This window comes from Equus quagga, chromosome 14, assembly GCF_021613505.1.
Source record: "Equus quagga isolate Etosha38 chromosome 14, UCLA_HA_Equagga_1.0, whole genome shotgun sequence".
Taxonomy (NCBI): domain Eukaryota; kingdom Metazoa; phylum Chordata; class Mammalia; order Perissodactyla; family Equidae; genus Equus; species Equus quagga.
In genome coordinates this window covers 38632143-38648250 of record NC_060280.1, presented here as the reverse complement: position 1 = coordinate 38648250, position 16108 = coordinate 38632143, and the positions used below count along the sequence as shown (strand labels likewise).

Genomic DNA, 16108 nt, shown 5'->3' with positions numbered 1-16108 from the left:
GTTTTAGATGAATTCCCTTCTCCTCCATAAAGCTTTTTCTGACTATATTCACCCTCACTGATCACATCATCTTCTAGAACATTATAGTAATAACTTGACATTTCATTCTATACTACATTTTTGTAGTTTTTATTGAATTACTCTGTCTAACTTCACTGTGAACATTTCCCAAGGATGTAGGTTTCTTGTATTCATTGCATATCCAGTGACATTCCTTGCATAGAGCTGAGCACGAAATAGATACTCATTAAATACTGGTTGGTTAACTGACTGGGTTAACCTATGAGGAAAAATATGGTAATATTCCTCTGTCCGTGTGCACCCAACTTAGACAACAACTTCAGACTAACCCAACTTCTCAGTAATTCCCTGTCCTTAATAGTAGCTGTTATGTATATCTACACAATAGTCCTATAAAATGTGTTAACTACTTTTAACAAGAGTGACTATACCATTAGCCTGTACCTCTTTTGGTTACTTTGTACTCAAATATGTTTAAAATGCCTCCCTATCAGCACCAGTTGATATTGGTATTAACATTTGGAACTCACATGCATTTCGCTGAGATGTTTTGAATATCACTGTAAATGGATCATTCACGTACCTGATATCTGTAATTGACCTTGTTGAACCAAGCAAAACCCAAAAAGAATGACGTAATACTCTATACTTGGAATCAATATAAATTATTTTCCTAGAGCTATCTGAGCTCAGCCAAACTATGAAAGATATAGTTTAAAAATGTGTAGATTTAAGCAATTAGGATCATACCATCAAGCATTAGCTAGTATCACTGTACCAGACCATTTTTAGATTGGCATCTTTGGATGCATTATTGCCAAGACAGAAATGGCAGTGAAATGTTCTTCTCTCTCTTTTTTCTATTATAGGTAAAAAGCTTCCTACAACTGGAGAAGTGCACATTTGGGTGAAGGAATGCCTTGATCTACCACTGCTAAGGGGCAACCATCTAAATTCTTTTGTTAAATGGTAACAGCATTGATCACTCTGCCTCCCTCAGTTCTACGATAGCCTGCCTTTGCTGGTTGGTTTCAGTTCTCTATATCTTTGATGCTGAAACTCATCATTCATAGTTTGAATGAAATAACTTGAGACAATGGCGACATGAACCAGAGGTATCTGTGACAGGAAACATCCAAGGCTTCATTTAGTTTTAAAATCATATAGATAAGAGGGCATATACACAAATGAAACCAGAGACCACATACTCAGGTATGTAATGTATTCCTAGGAGGTACATCTGCTGGTGAGGACAATATTCAGTACTAAAGAGTTTATGAAATTTCTAATGGTGGGGCGCCACACTCCTTAACGCCTTTGTGGAACACTTGTTTTGTGCCCATTTGCAAAAGACCTTTTGCATCAACCTGCAAATATCTGGAAAATTATTTGCTAAAAAGACATATGTGAATTGTTAGCTCATAAAAGCTTAAGACAATTTGGGTTTTTAAGCAGCAAACTTTTTTCTCTGTTATAAATGCCTGGAATCTAGTAAATAATAACTAAAACAGATATTAGTGTACTGTCTTGGCTCCCTCTAATTTTATTTATATGGCTTCTACTAGAAGACCAGATGTAGCTATTTAAGTTTATATGAAATTATTTATAATTTTCCCTATATACATATTTTTCATAGATGTAAGCTGCTAAGATTTTTCAGCTCAGGTCAGTCTCCCATTTTGAGACTAATCTCAGACCTTCTTGCCTTTACAAGAGGCATGGCAGGTTAAAGGTAATTCGGTTATTACCACAAATTAAATGTAAATGATTGCAAATACATGATTTATTCCCAAAGTCAAATCTATCAATTGGAAAGGTTTCTCTTCTTTTCAGTTCTGTACAAGACTAATTCTTTAGGCTATCACAGATAATCAGGAAGAGACCGTGCTTCCAAATTTTAAAGGAATCCTCAAACAATTGCTACATAGTAAGTACTTAAATGCAGGCGCTGAACTAAGTTGTTTGCTTCATATGCAATTCTAATATTAACCTTGTGAAGTAAGCACCACCATTCCCATTTTATAGATGAGAAAGCAAGTATCTGAGAGGTTAAGTAACTTTCCCTGCACTACACAGCCAATAACTGACAGAGTCAGGATTCAAAGCAAGTCTGGTCCATTTTGATGCACAGTCTTTCCAGCAGGATGCCCCACCACCAGCACTGCTGCCTCTCTATACTCTTTTTTTCCTCCATTTCCTTCCACCAATTCTCAGTAGCTGTTTTGAAATGCACTGAAAACATAAATGTCTATCTTATTAAAATGTCTTCACAGGGCCGGCCCAGTTGCATAGTGGTTAGGTTTGCCTGCTCCACTTTGGTGGCCTGGGGTTTGCAAGTTTGGATCCTGGGCGCGGACTTACACACCACTTATTGGGCGGTGCTGTGGCATGCCCCACATGCAAAAAGGAGGAAGATTGGCACAGATGTTGGTTCGGTGACAATCCTCCTCAAACAAAAAGATGAAGATTGGCAACAGATGTTAGCTCAGGGCCAATCTTCCTCACTGAAAAAAGAAAAAAAAATCCCTCACAATAATGTTTCTTTTTGTAGTACTATCCTTCCAGATACCAGTAGGAAAAGTCGCCAGAAGACGAGAGCTGTAGGGAAAACCACCAACCCTGTCTTCAACCACACCATGGTGTACGATGGGTTCAGGCCTGAAGACCTGACAGAAGCCTGTGTAGAGCTTACCGTCTGGGACCATTACAAGTTAACCAACCAGTTTTTGGGAGGCCTTCGGATTGGCTTTGGAACAGGTAACATTTGTTATATTTTTAATTCTCTATGAGCCAAGTGCTTCTGGAGACACTAGAGGTTGGTTGGTTGGTTGCTTTGCTTTTTCCTAATGAAAGCAGATACTCTATTTCCATTAAGTGTAAAGAAATGAATGAGTGAAAGAATGTCAGGCTGTGTGCCAAGGGCTCTCGATATGAAGATTAACAGGATACAGTGTCTGCATCGCAGAGCTTAAATTATTGTAGGGGACACACAAAAGCCTTCATCACTACTGTTTCCTGAAAAAACATTGATGGCCCTTCAGGGCTAAAAGTGTGCTTTGAATATAACTAACATTTATGGAGCACTAGTCACTGTACTGAGTGCTTCATTTGCATTATTTCATTTAATCCTCACAGCAATTTTGTGAGTAGCTACTGTTATCCCCAGAGGAACTGATGTTCAAAGAAATTAAGTAACAGAGCTAAGAAGTGGCAGAGCGAAGATTTGAAATTGAGTCTGTTAGACACTAAAGTTGTAACCACACTTCCTTAGAGATCATCTAGTGTTATTTCCAACCCAATGCAAGAATGCTCCCTCCTACTCTCCTGTGGCCCCGACAGGTCAGCTCTTATGTGCACGTGAAGAGAAATAACTGAGAATAATAGGAGTTATCCCAGTTATGGAGTGTCCCATTATTGGACATCTCAGATGGTTAAATAGTTTTTCTTGTATTGAGTCCCAGATCTGCCCTCCTGGTGATGTTAAAACTCTTCCTAGCTGTCTTCCATTGGTGATTATAATTAGGGATGATCCTTCCCCCCCCCCCCCCCCCCCCCCCACCCCCCGGCCCCCCCACCCCAAGCCCCCACACTGAGCTATTCCTTTCTAAATGCAAAGCTTCCTTTTTTCAGGTAAAAGCTATGGTACTGAAGTAGATTGGATGGACTCTACTTCAGAGGAAGTTGCTCTCTGGGAAAAGATGGTAAATTCCCCCAACACTTGGATTGAAGCAACCTTGCCTCTCAGAATGCTGTTGATTGCCAAAATTTCCAAATGAACCCAAAAGTCTTCTCCTCTGAAAACTGCTGAACAGGTGGACTCTCATCTTGAAAATCTGACTGTGTGGACAGAGATCATCACCTATCTATTGCCACTAACAAATGCTACACAGCACGTTGAAGTCAACCTGCATGATGTGCTTCTTTGGTTACAAGGCCCAAGAGATTTAAATAATCACAAAATGGGTAACTTATTTGTGACTCCAACAGTAAAGAAGATAGTTGAGAAAGCTAGGAAAATTGAACTGTTGCTGCTGCTTCAAAGAAAAAGCTGCCCAAAAAATATTAAATGTGGGGTGTGGGTTAACAAGCAGAATTTTCTAGTTTGCCGTCATGTGTTTCACAACACAGTCTGGAGCTACAGTTAGGAGGGTCTGCCACTTGATCATTGAAAGCCCTTGCAGGAACTGAAAACAAGTAAGTTGTGGAAAAGAGTGACAGAAAGATACTCCGACGAGGGGGAGAAAAGGCAGAATATTTGTGATGATAAAGAATTTGACCATAAGAAAACTATTTACTCTGCAATCTCTATTAAAATGTGGAATTCCATGTTAGCGCCACGAGACTGAATTTACTGCATGTATTTCTGCCTTGAGAAACTGCTTCCCTTTTCCCAGTGTTAAAACAGTCTCAAGTGTACTTTGGTGCCACCCACTGGCCATAGGTGGAATTCAGTTTTGGGCTCAATTTTTCTCCTAAGATAGGTCTCAAGCCTGTATTTTGTAATAGGTATGTAAAAAAACCCCCCAAAACCTTGCATATATAAGGTTTTGTTTTTCTTGTAACTCTACTATATAAAAGCAGCATGAGAGTGGTCACAGGCATGCTTTGCAATAAAGTTTTAATTAGAATGTAAATTGTTAAATTATACTGTACTTCTATGTATGTATAATTTTCATAAAGTATTTTATAAAAATCCTTAGAATAAATTATATGATTTAATCGTAATGTCAAATGAATTGGACTTTTCATTTTAAATGAAATGCTTTATGTTAAAAATCCTAAAATCTAAATTCCCTAGCAAGGCTAAGGAACTTCTACTGAGTTAATATTTCTTCAGTCTTTACTGCAACTCTGGACATCATTTCCTTTAAGTGGGAAGCTTTGGCTATGTTATTAAGAGTACAATTTTTATTTTAAAAAATAGCTGAAAAGCTTTGAAGATAAGTTAACGTTTATTCTTGAAAAGTGTTCCACGGAGACATTTTGGAGTCATTTTAATATATAAAATATCATTCCCCTTAGGACCCAACTAGCTTCCCTTTCTCAAAAAGATCACTGATTTAATGTAGCTTAGGGGAAGCCTGCATGGTGGGGGAGTGTGAGATCCTGTAACAGGTGGCTAATAAATGTCATTTAAAGCAACTAGAGTGCTTGACTCCTCCCCACACAGACTAGAACTTCCTACCCACTTGCCAGTAAGAGCGATAGTACCGCACCCTTCCCATTGTCTCTTGAGGTCTTTTATGGGGGTGTTTAGTCTGACTCTGTTCCCTCTTCCTGTTGTGACCTGGGGAACGGCAAGATAAGCTGAATGGAGGCACACCTCCAAGGTCAGCCTGGAACAGTGGCAGAAGTGCGAATCCTGTTCCAGCTTCCACCACTTCACATTACAAACTACTTTCTCAGCCCTGCCTTCGGTTATCTGCTCAGCCTTCTCCCAGCATCCAGCCAGCTTTGAAGCACTTATGTGATTGCTTCCAGTATCTCCCCATCTAGGACTAGAACTGCCTACCTCCTGCCATCCCCAGATGCCTGACCTTCAAAACACCAGAGTGGACAATAGAACCACTCTCCTTGCATCTGCCCGACTTCCAACTGCCTCAGGACATCCAAGGGGATCTCCTGTTATGTTTTTTCCTGAAAAAGAAAACGTACATCATAAATTTAATCTCACCTGGCTGCAAGAGGAAGGCTAATGGGACTTACACACATTATCAAGTGTGGGCAACCTGAATTCTTTAGTGAACTCAAATTGACAGACTTTTGCGCCAGTGAGACTTTTAGGCAAAGTCCTGCTAAACCTTCAATGTTTATTTTCTTAAACTGGAGGCATTTCCTTGAACTGCATGTTTTAGGGCTTTTTTCACTTTCTTTTTTGAGAAACCCAACTAGAAATAAGCCCAAAAAGGGGATTTATTGGAAATATACTGGATTAGTCCATAGAATTAAAGAAGTTCTGCAGGAACCCAGAGTACTTGGAGGACTCAGGCTGGAACCAGGAATTCACATACCACCTGTCATCTTCCTCAGGGAGTGGAAATAGCACCACAGGCAGCTCCAGCATCACAGCCTCTCAGCTAAAGCACTTCTCTTTGCTAGGTTCGGCTTCAGAGGTCTCTGGGAGAATCGGGCCAGGCTTGGGTCATCTCCCTAGGTGGGGACCACTCCCTGTGGCCAGGGATGGATGGGGTAAGATCTTATGATCGACCCTGCTTGGATTATGTGTCCACCCTGTGGTGAGGGAGAAGTGATTCATTATCAGAAGAATGGGGTATTATATAGACATGGGCACTGGAGAAATCAAGAGCTGCGCAGCCACACAATTTGTGTCTCCCTCAAGTGAAAATACTTCAAAATTCCATTATTTAAAAATGAAGTAATATTTCAAAGAGTCTCTGTTGACTCTTTCCGGAGAGGCCTAAATTTCCCCATCTACCCTGACTGCTGCAGCTTCTAAGTAGGTGGCAAGGATCCTGGGGCCCCCTGCCTGCTCAGCTGGCCTGGGAGTCCACCAAAGGCATGATTATTACTGTTGGCCCAGGCTAACTTCTTCCAGAGAGGCCTGGCTACATGTACCAGGGAAATTGCCTGGACTTCTTCTTTGCACATCTCTGTCATCCATATTCACTATCCAAGTAAAAAACCCCTGAACATCTGCCTTCTCCTGTACTCTCATTCCCAGTCTGCTTTGGGATTGCTCTCCCATCTCCTTTCCTGTCTCCACTCCCTCCCAGGCTTATTCACTAATCTCACTAGTTTGTTTCACAAAACAAATTCCCTCACATATCGGATCCAATCTCAGAACATTCCCTCCACTTCTTATCTGACTGTTCCAAAAAACTTGTTCTTCAGCCTTACAAAAAGATGAGTCTCACTGTCCTACACTCAGTACCTCAGTCAGGATGTGGGAGCAGACTTCAGACCATTGCTCCCCTATCTTTATTCTTTGAGAATAGGGATGTGTCTGATTTACCCATGATCACATTAGCACTTATCACACTGAATTGCTGTTTTCCTATTATTTGTCTGTCTACATCATCAGACTGTAATCATCTTAAGAGCTAGGACTGCAACCTTGGACATAAGAGTTTCTTGGTATGTGAATTGAGTGAATGAATAAGCAAATGAATGAATGAAGAGTGAAAGACCATGGGCTTTCATATCAAAAAGCTCTGGACTTGAATTCTGGCTTTATCACTTTCTCTCTAGCTGACCTGGGGCAACTTGCTTAATCTCTCTGTGTCTTAGTTTCTTTGTTCCCAATAAAGTATAAAATGTAGATAATAATGCTTACCTTTCAAGAATATAGTTAGAATTAAATGAGAGAAGATGTACAAATGCCTATTACTGTGTAGGGTATATAGAAGAACTCTGTAAATAGTAGTTCAAAAAAGACAGGAAAAGACTTATTAACAAAGGCCAAGTGGAGGGGACTCACTGGTTACCACTAGGGAGAGCACTGGCCAAGTTTTTTATGCCTTAGACCTCTGGGAAGGGAAATTATTGGATACTTTCAAGATCAATGGTTGCTGGAAAAAAATAGTAGAACAAAGAAAACAACCATGGCAGAGAGGAGCCAAAAGTCATCATTACTAAACTGTAAGTTCTTTGAGAGGAGTGATGGTATCTAATGTATTGATGTATACTAGCTTCTAGCACTGCACTCTACATCGCAAATGTTTGCTGAATAAATTAATGAATACATGTTGATCAGGATCTTGTGAGATTCTTAGCTTTGACAAGTAACCTATGGATTTAATGTTATTTAAAATAATTTTAACATAGAAGAAATATAAAATATTTTTAACATGGAAAAGCTATTTAATCAACAAATATCACTTATCATCCACTATGTACAAGGGACTTGGGTAGAAAGAGGAGGGAAAGCATCCATAAGCTCATCCTCAAGAAACAACTGCTATTAATGTTTTGAGCATTTTCTTTTCTTCTTTCTCTTTTCTTAGGAAATATATTCTGTGAATTCACTTTACCACATCAGACAACCATATATGGTAATCAGCAAATAAAATTTTCAATATATGTATGAAATGCATATATTTAAATGTAGAGGACTATTCTAACTTTCTAGTCACTTGCCTCCACTTTACAAGTTTCATTTCAGTATACGAAGCTTGAAATTTAAGGAAAAGAGAAGAAGAGAAATGAAGGAAAAATTACGAATAACTAATTCATATTTTTTAAGTCTTTGGAACCCACTTTTGTAAGACCTCAATATCATATACTTTAAGTAGTTATTAAAATTTTAGTTCAGGAAATTTCCCTAGTCCTCAGTCTGGCTTTCAGTGTATAGATGAGATTCAGAATTTGAGATGTGAGACCCTGATCTTTGAGACCAGAGAGAAAATCTGAAATGCTTTCTTCAAATCTATTTTGCTCCCAGTGAAATCTGAAGCATTTAAAAATCCATCCAACATCTATAATGACTCCCAAGCTTTTTCTTTATCATCCTGACTTGAAAGATTAAGTCTGATCATCAGAAATAATGATGACAGGAATATTCAACTCTTGGCTCTATGCTGAAGTTTTCACAGCATTAAAAACATTCTGAATTTTAAGTTTTTTGTCTTTCTTTTTCAGTTATCTTTTTTTTTTAAAGATATTATTTTTTTCTCCCCAAAGCCCCCTGGTACATAGTTGTATATTCTTCATTGTGAGTCCTTCTAGTTGTGGCATGTGGGACGCTGCCTCAGCGTGGTTTGATGAGCAGTGCCATGTCCACACCCAGGATTTGAACCAACGAAACACTGGGCCACCTGCAGCAGAGTATGCGAACCTAACCACTAGGCCACGGGGCCAGCCCCCAATTATCTTTCTAACATGAGCATTTCCATGCGATTAAGTTACCTATAAACATGATAATATTTAATGGCTGCATAATATTCTGTTATATGAAAATATCGTAATTTTTCTTAACATTTTCTCTTTTTTGGACATTTAGAGTTCCAACTTTTAGTTGTTATAAGCCACACTGTAATGAAAAGTTTTGAGCAAAACTTTTTCTTTCAGATTATTTCCTGAGCCAAGATCTCCCCAGAAGGGCAATCATTAGTTCAACAGGCATAAAAATGTTTCAAGTTCTCAATACGTGCTGTCAACTGACTTTCACCAACAGTATAAGACAGTACCTATTTCACTATACCCTTTCCGGTCCTGAGTAGTCTTAAAATAAGGGGGAAAAACTTGACTAATTTGATAGATGAAATTATGTTTAATTTTAACTTGTATTTATTGGCTCACTAATGAGGTTCAATTCTTGGCCATTTCTGTCCCCTCATTTGTGAATTTAATTGTTCATTTCTCTTTGAAGATGTTAATGCTTTATTGATTTGAACAGGCTCTCTATAAAAATATAAGTCTATTGTCTGTCATATTTATGGTGGATATTTTTCTCAATTTGTTTTTTGCCTCCAAGATCCATTCAACACACATTTATCTGAGTTTCTCCAATGTGCCAGACACCGGTCTAGTCATTAAGGATGAAACAGACACAGTCCCTGCCCTTAATGATGCCAGGGTTTAGCAGGATGAAGCAGGCAGGTAAACAGTGAGTGCAATGAGGCTTTAACATGCTCTATGAACAGGCTATAGTGAGTGAATGCGCTAAAACAGGTGAGTGGTCAATTCTAATGCAGAGGCCAGGAAAGGCCTCACAGAGAGGATGATTCTTTAAGTATAAAACACTGAGTAAATTACTAGAGTGACAAGTGACAAGATGGGAAAAGGCATTCCAAGCAGAGGGAACACCTATATACAGGGCAAGAGAGCTGGTGGGTTAGGGGAACTTCAGTAGTTGGGTTGGGCTAGGGAGTAAAATGTCAGGCAGGTCCAGAGGAAGGAGAGGCTGGAGAGACCTCAGAGGTCACAAAATTTTTTAAATTATAGATAACTTTAGCTGTTCAACAAAGTCAAATTAAGCTTTTCCTTACTCATCTCTTAGATAATGTTTAAGCTAAGTCAGTCCTTTCTGGCCCAGAGCCTTTATGCTTACCTTTATTTTCTACTAGTTTCCATTTTTAATACTTTGATTTTATTTCACTCTTATTTAATCCATCTGGAACTGACTTTGGTATATATTGGTAAGCCTCATTTGGATCTTTTTGTCTCTTTTAATGTTTACCATTAATCTTCTTTCTGTAACCTTATTTTGCTAATGGGTAAAAACAGGGAGTGCTAAATATGTAATAAAAGGTATTCCCAGCTGGGGACAATGCTAAGGGAAACAAAAGAAATTTCGTTGTGTTTGCTCTTTTCCTGAGCTGTGCCAAATATTACAGGTGCAAACTCACAGCCATTTAGGATCCTGACTCTCAGAATACAACTGTTACTTTGTATTTATAGACTGCAGATTTTTAAGTTGCCAACTGTGTTTCCAAAGACAGCAATTTATTCTCATGACAACTGAAGTGGGGAGGAAGAGGAATGTGTCATCATCAGCTTAATTTGTTTACTCCTACCAGAAATTAGGCAGAGTCAGACTTCTTCCCCTGATAGAAGCTGGAAATCTAGTGGGGCTGGCGTCTCTTCTCTGTACCTTTTAGGCCAGACACTGGGCTGTGAGCTGAGATCTGTGATTGGTTAGAAACCCAAGCATAACCTGACCAGATTGGTTCTGAACTCCCCCAGGTCCCCCGGTTGTTACTTCACAGCATTCTGAAGCCCTATCCACCAATCACAGGGCTCCTTACTGGAAAAAAAACAACTGCTGGAGAGTGCCAGGAGTCCCTAGCAACTCTGTGGCTTTCGAAATCTCAGGGGGAAAGGCTGTTTAGTCAGCTGATAGTGGAGGAGAACGCCTATGCCCCAGGAAGAGAAGGCCCTCCAGATGGACACCCCACCCTCTGAAGAACCCTTAGATAAGCAAAGCGAAAAACTGGAAAACCAGGAAGAGGAGATGGAGTTTAAGGAACTGGACGGTCTGAGGGAAGCCTTGGCAAACCTCCGGGGACTGTCTGAGGAGGAGAAGAGTGAGAAGGCGTTGCTTTGCTCCCGCATCCAGGAGCAGTCCCAGCTCATCTGCATCCTGAAGCGGAGGTCAGACAAGGCCTTGGAACGCTGCCAGATCCTGGAGATGCTCAACACAGAGCTGGAGGAGAAGAGGATGCTGGAGGCCCAGAAGCTGAAGGCCAAGAAGGAGCATGCCCAGAAGCTGGAGGAACGCTTTATGACCCTGGCAGCTAACCACGAGTTGATGATCCGCTTCAAGGACGAACACAAGAGTCAGAACGTCAAGCTGAGAGAGGAGAACGAGAAGCTGAGGCTGGAGAATGACAACCTCTTCAGCCAGGCTCTGAAGGACCAGGAGGCCAAAGTATTGCAGCTCACTGCCCGGAGCGAGGTCCTCGCCAAGGAGCTGGAGACTCTGAAACAGAGGTGTGCTCAGGATGCCTGCCAGGCACAGGCCCGAGAGAAGGAGCTGCTGGAGCTGCAGAACCAGCAAGCCCAGGCCCACACCAAGGAGACAGAGCAGCTGCGCAGCCAGCTGCAGAACCTCAAGCAGCAGCACCAGCAGGCCATGGAGCAGATGGCAAAGGCTGAGCTGGAGCACAGCAGCCTGAACCAGGAGCTGCAGGCCAAGCTGCAGACCGTCACTCGTGAGAAAGAGGAGCTGCTGCAGCTGTCAGTGGAGAGGGGCAAGGTGCTTCAGAACAAGCAAGCAGAGATCCGCCAGCTTGAGGAGAAGTTGGAGATGGCAGATGCGGCCAGGAGGCATGCGCTAGAGCGGTTTGAGCAAGAGGCAGTGGCTGTGGACAGTAATTTGAGAGTCCGGGAGCTTCAGCGCAGGGTAGATGGGATCCAGAAGGCCTACGATGAACTCAGGCTGCAGTCTGAAGCCTTCAAAAAGCACAGCCTGGATCTTTTAAGCAAGGAGAGAGAACTCAATGCCAAACTCCGCCATCTCTTTCCGTAAGGAAGCTTCTGCTTCCTCTGGCCTCCAATTTAGAATTCAAATATTTGTGCCTTAGTATTATGGCAAGAGTAAAGATGGTATTCCATTTATTATACTTTTAAGCACAACAGGCAACTCAAAGAAAAGCTACTTTACTATGATGTTGTTGTTTTTACTATTGTAAGGCTAACACTCACTTGCGGTCCTACCACCTAGAATACACAAGGTTTACCAAATTTCTTTCTTGGGGCTTTGAAATCTTCCTAAATTTGCTATCAGTATCTCTACCTCCCCTGTAATTTATTCATTATCAACCTCAGATATCTTCTTATATCCTAAGATTTTAAATTAGCAGCTCCTATGGATTTAAGTGAATCTTAAATGTGCAATGAGATATGCTAGTGTGAAAAAAATTAGCATAATTAGCCCTTGTAGATAGGTAGGCTTGTAGTCTCCTGTAGTTGAGATTTTAAACCCTAACAGTTGACAGCATAATAATAGCATGGATTCCTTGCAGAAAAAAGTGTCTGATTTTGCAACCAGCCAAATAATTGCTTGCTTCACCTGCTTTACAGCAGTATCCTTTTTATCTTATTTTATTTGCACTAGCTTGGAGAACAAAGATTGAGACTATTAAGTTCTTTACCAAAGTAGGCAAACTTATTATAGTCATTCTATATAAGCAACAAGATTCAAATAAGTGAAATCAACCAGTTCTTATTTCGCCTGAAAGCTTAGATCACATTCCATTTCCTTGGTTTTTCTCCTTGATAAAACAGGATTTAGAGGTGCAAGAATGCAAATACCAGTACTTTCATTTAATTTTGCACAATATGCTAATAGACAAAAGCCCCCAATTTGGGGTAACAAGTTATAGCAGACTGGGTATGATACATGTAGCAACACATAGTGATTGTTTTGTCTCTATTAGTATATTTTTCCTTACAATTAACTTTTTCCTTGTTTAAAAAAACATTTAAATGGAATGTATATAGGTATACTTACAGCATTTTTGTAGGAATACCTAAATATGTAGTTATAAAAACAGATCATAGTTGTTACATGTATATTTATATAAAGTTCCTAAAGAGGTAGTTATAAAAAGTTTATGCTTATTTCTATGTATGTAGTTGATATATAAACTTATTATGAATACCTCTCAAAATAGATTGCAATGTAGTATTTTTCTCACCCATTTGGTGCCAAGAGTGCCAAGAGTTACCTAATGTTTTCGTTTTATTGAAAAATGCTACTTGGTACCTTTTTAGTAAACAGTTTGCAAGTATCATTTACCTTACCTCAGGCAATTTTTAAAACCTATTTTCTCACAGTTCTATTAAGATTGTGGTATTAAACACGAATTCCAAGGAACCACATTGCTGGCTTGAAAGGACTATTTACTTCCTCTTACACGTTACCAAGAACCAGAATGTAAGAGGTAGTTTAATTATAGTCATCCTTTATTGGGCTCACACTATTTATCATTGTGCTGAAGCACCTCGGATGTATTGTTTTATTTAATCCTTAGGGCCATTCAAGAAGGTAATTATGTTCATTTCTATTTCAAAGAAGAGGAAACTGGGATTCAGCAACTTGCTCAAGGCCACATGTCACTGAAAGAGCTGGGATTTTGATGACAACACCACACTGAAAGATTTATTGACTGTCTACCGAGTGCCAGGCTCTGGGGTAGGCACTGAGAATAAGCATGCAGAAGCATGTTTTCTGCCCTGGAACAGCTCCTACACAGTCTAGTCTAGGAACGTAAAAGCAATTGTATACAGTGTGATGTTTTTTCACAGTTATGTGATCACAGTTCGTAAAAACGCACCCAGCAGCTAACTCTGCCTGGGGGTAAGGGTTGGGATGGTAGAGAGGATTGCCAGGGATGACTAATACAAGAGTTGATATATAAACTGGTTCTTAAATGACTAGTAGAATTTCCCAGAAAGGTTTGAGACAGCGTCATGTAGAAAGTCATGAAGGTTTTTAAAAATCCCAGAATATCTGGGGAAATCATAAGCGATTGGGAGGAGGTGCGGAGAAGTAGGTCCCCAGATAAAACTCCTGCATAAGGGGCCGGCCTGGTGGCGCAGTGGTTAAGTGGGCATGTTCTGCTTCCGCGGCCTTGGGTTCTCCGGTTCAGATCCTGGGTGCAGACATGGCACCGCTTGGCAAGCCATGCTGTGGTAGGCATCCCACATAGAAAGTAGAGGAAGATGGGCACGGATGTTAGCTCAGGGCCAGTCTTCCTCAGCAAAAAGAGGAGGATTGGTAACAGATGTTAGCTCAGGGCTAATCTTCCTCAAAACAAAAAAAACTCCTGCATAAGTTTTGCACCCAGCCGGTGAGGAGGAGGTGGCTCCTGGGCAGAGGCCGGCCAAGGCGGTCCTGGAAGACAGCTGAGGGCCACTTGGTCAGGGAATCCTTGGGTCCCGGTACTGGAGAGTGGTCTAGTAGAGGGCTTGGCTCTGGGAACTCCTCGTTAGGTGGGGAAGGGTGCGTCTGGAATAGCGCAGGAGTGGGTAAGGTAGGGGGCTGGGGGCCATGTCCCCTAAAACATAGCTGCAGAGGAAGAGTTTCAGTTGCTGGGAGTCTAAGGATGGTACTATTCAAAGTCATGCTGGGGAGTTTGTGTTAGGTTGAATCATATAAAATTGCTACTTAGTAGATCACAAATGATTAGATATGGGCCATTTCATAATATTCATTCTAATACCCTTTTGAAAGATATCATAAGGAAAATGGGTAATGAGAACAGAAGGTCAAAGATGGATGGATGCCTAGAGAACAACTGAGGTAAAGGGCCCACAACACAGACTAAGAAAGTAAGAGGAATGTGAACCTATCATGTGGCAAGTGCTTTTCATGTCACCCTCAGAGCAGCTCTTCAAGGGAGGTTTAGTTAACACTATTTTACAGATGAAGAAAATGAGACTCAGAGAAGGTGACTTGCCCAAAGCCATGGAGCTTCGAGTGGCAGGAGTGAGATTTGAACCCAAGCCCCTCCGGCAGGGCTGGCTTCTTGGGTCTGCCACCTGCACAGGGACCCTGGACTTGTTTAATGCTCTGCTGTTGCTGCCTTGAGATTCTTAATAATTGTATGACAAGGGCTCCACATGTTCATTTTGTGCTGGGCTCTGCAAATTATGTAGCTGGACCTGCTTTTAGCTCTAAAGCCCATGCTGTCTCGCATGATACAAACTACCTTCTCACCAGTCACAAAAAGGTACTGTTTTTTTCCTCTGTGCTTCACAGTACTTTGTATTGCACTCTCTCAGTGCTTATCTTCTATTTAATCTGTGACCCAGAGCCAGGTTAGGGGATGAGCAACTAGTTTAGTTACTATGGTATGCTGATCTAGAAAGTGACGCTTCTCACTGGAACAAATTGACAAAATGTAAATTGGCCACCTCCAAACTACTCCCCTTGGGGGGAAATTTAAAAAGCAAACCACAAAACTCCTTTCTAAAGCAGACTTATATCCCTAGTGAATTTTTCTGCAACATCCACAAGCAGTAACCCTAAAATGAAAGCAGAACAGAGATTCTAAAACCAAATAACTTGTGAGTAGTGCTGGGTAGCTGTTAAGTGTCATCTTTTGTGTTACCTATATTGTAAGCCCTTCACTGTGCCTCTAAAGAACTTGTCTGGTTCCGAAATATCATGAAAGAGCTAGGAAAGGAAGGAGAGCTACAGGAAAAGTGAACTGACTGGCTAATGTTTTCACAACACTGACTTTGCTTCAATTCATGAAAATTAGTCAAGTTAATTTGTTTCTAGTAGACAAAGTATTAATAGAAAATCTATTTCTCCCCAACTCCACCATATTAAAGTAAAACAATTATTTAAAGAACATTGATTGAAGGAGTACCCGCCCAGGTGCTTGCTGTTCTAGCCAGCCCTCTTTCACCCAGATACCTGTGGGGTGGCTCTGGCTCCGTCAGGGCAGGAATGACTCTCTGCTCCCCACTATGGCAAGACCAAGAGAGCTGGGCAGACATTTGAGATACTGTCTCTTGGCACATGAATAAAGGAAAGAGGAGGATCACAACCCTAACTGCTCTCCCAAAAGCTGACCCTGCCCCTCCAGATGACTTGTCTTCCCCTGTCATTGGCCAAAATTGGGCCATATGCAAATACCTCAACCAAGCATCTTCATGGGGAGCATTGCTACCA

General features: G+C 40.9%; 2 protein-coding genes across 11 annotated transcripts in view; both read left to right on the top strand.

Moving 5' to 3' along the window:
* The window catches only part of SYTL2 (synaptotagmin like 2), a 107798-nt gene extending 103056 nt beyond the window's left edge, over positions 1-4742 (top strand). For all 10 annotated transcript variants that reach the window (XM_046685122.1, XM_046685123.1, XM_046685120.1 and 7 more), the window contains 3 exons: positions 891-990; positions 2573-2778; positions 3652-4742. In XM_046685122.1, the coding sequence (XP_046541078.1) occupies positions 891-990; positions 2573-2778; positions 3652-3797 (452 nt within the window). In that variant the 3' untranslated portion in view covers positions 3798-4742. The remainder of the gene's footprint in view (positions 1-890; positions 991-2572; positions 2779-3651) is intronic.
* A 6017-nt stretch (positions 4743-10759) lies between these two features.
* Positions 10760-11950, top strand: CCDC89 (coiled-coil domain containing 89). Its single transcript, XM_046638564.1, has one exon. The coding sequence runs from the start codon at positions 10838-10840 to the stop codon at positions 11948-11950; it is 1113 nt and encodes a 370-aa protein (XP_046494520.1). The 5' UTR covers positions 10760-10837.
* The last annotated feature ends 4158 nt before the right edge of the window (positions 11951-16108 follow it).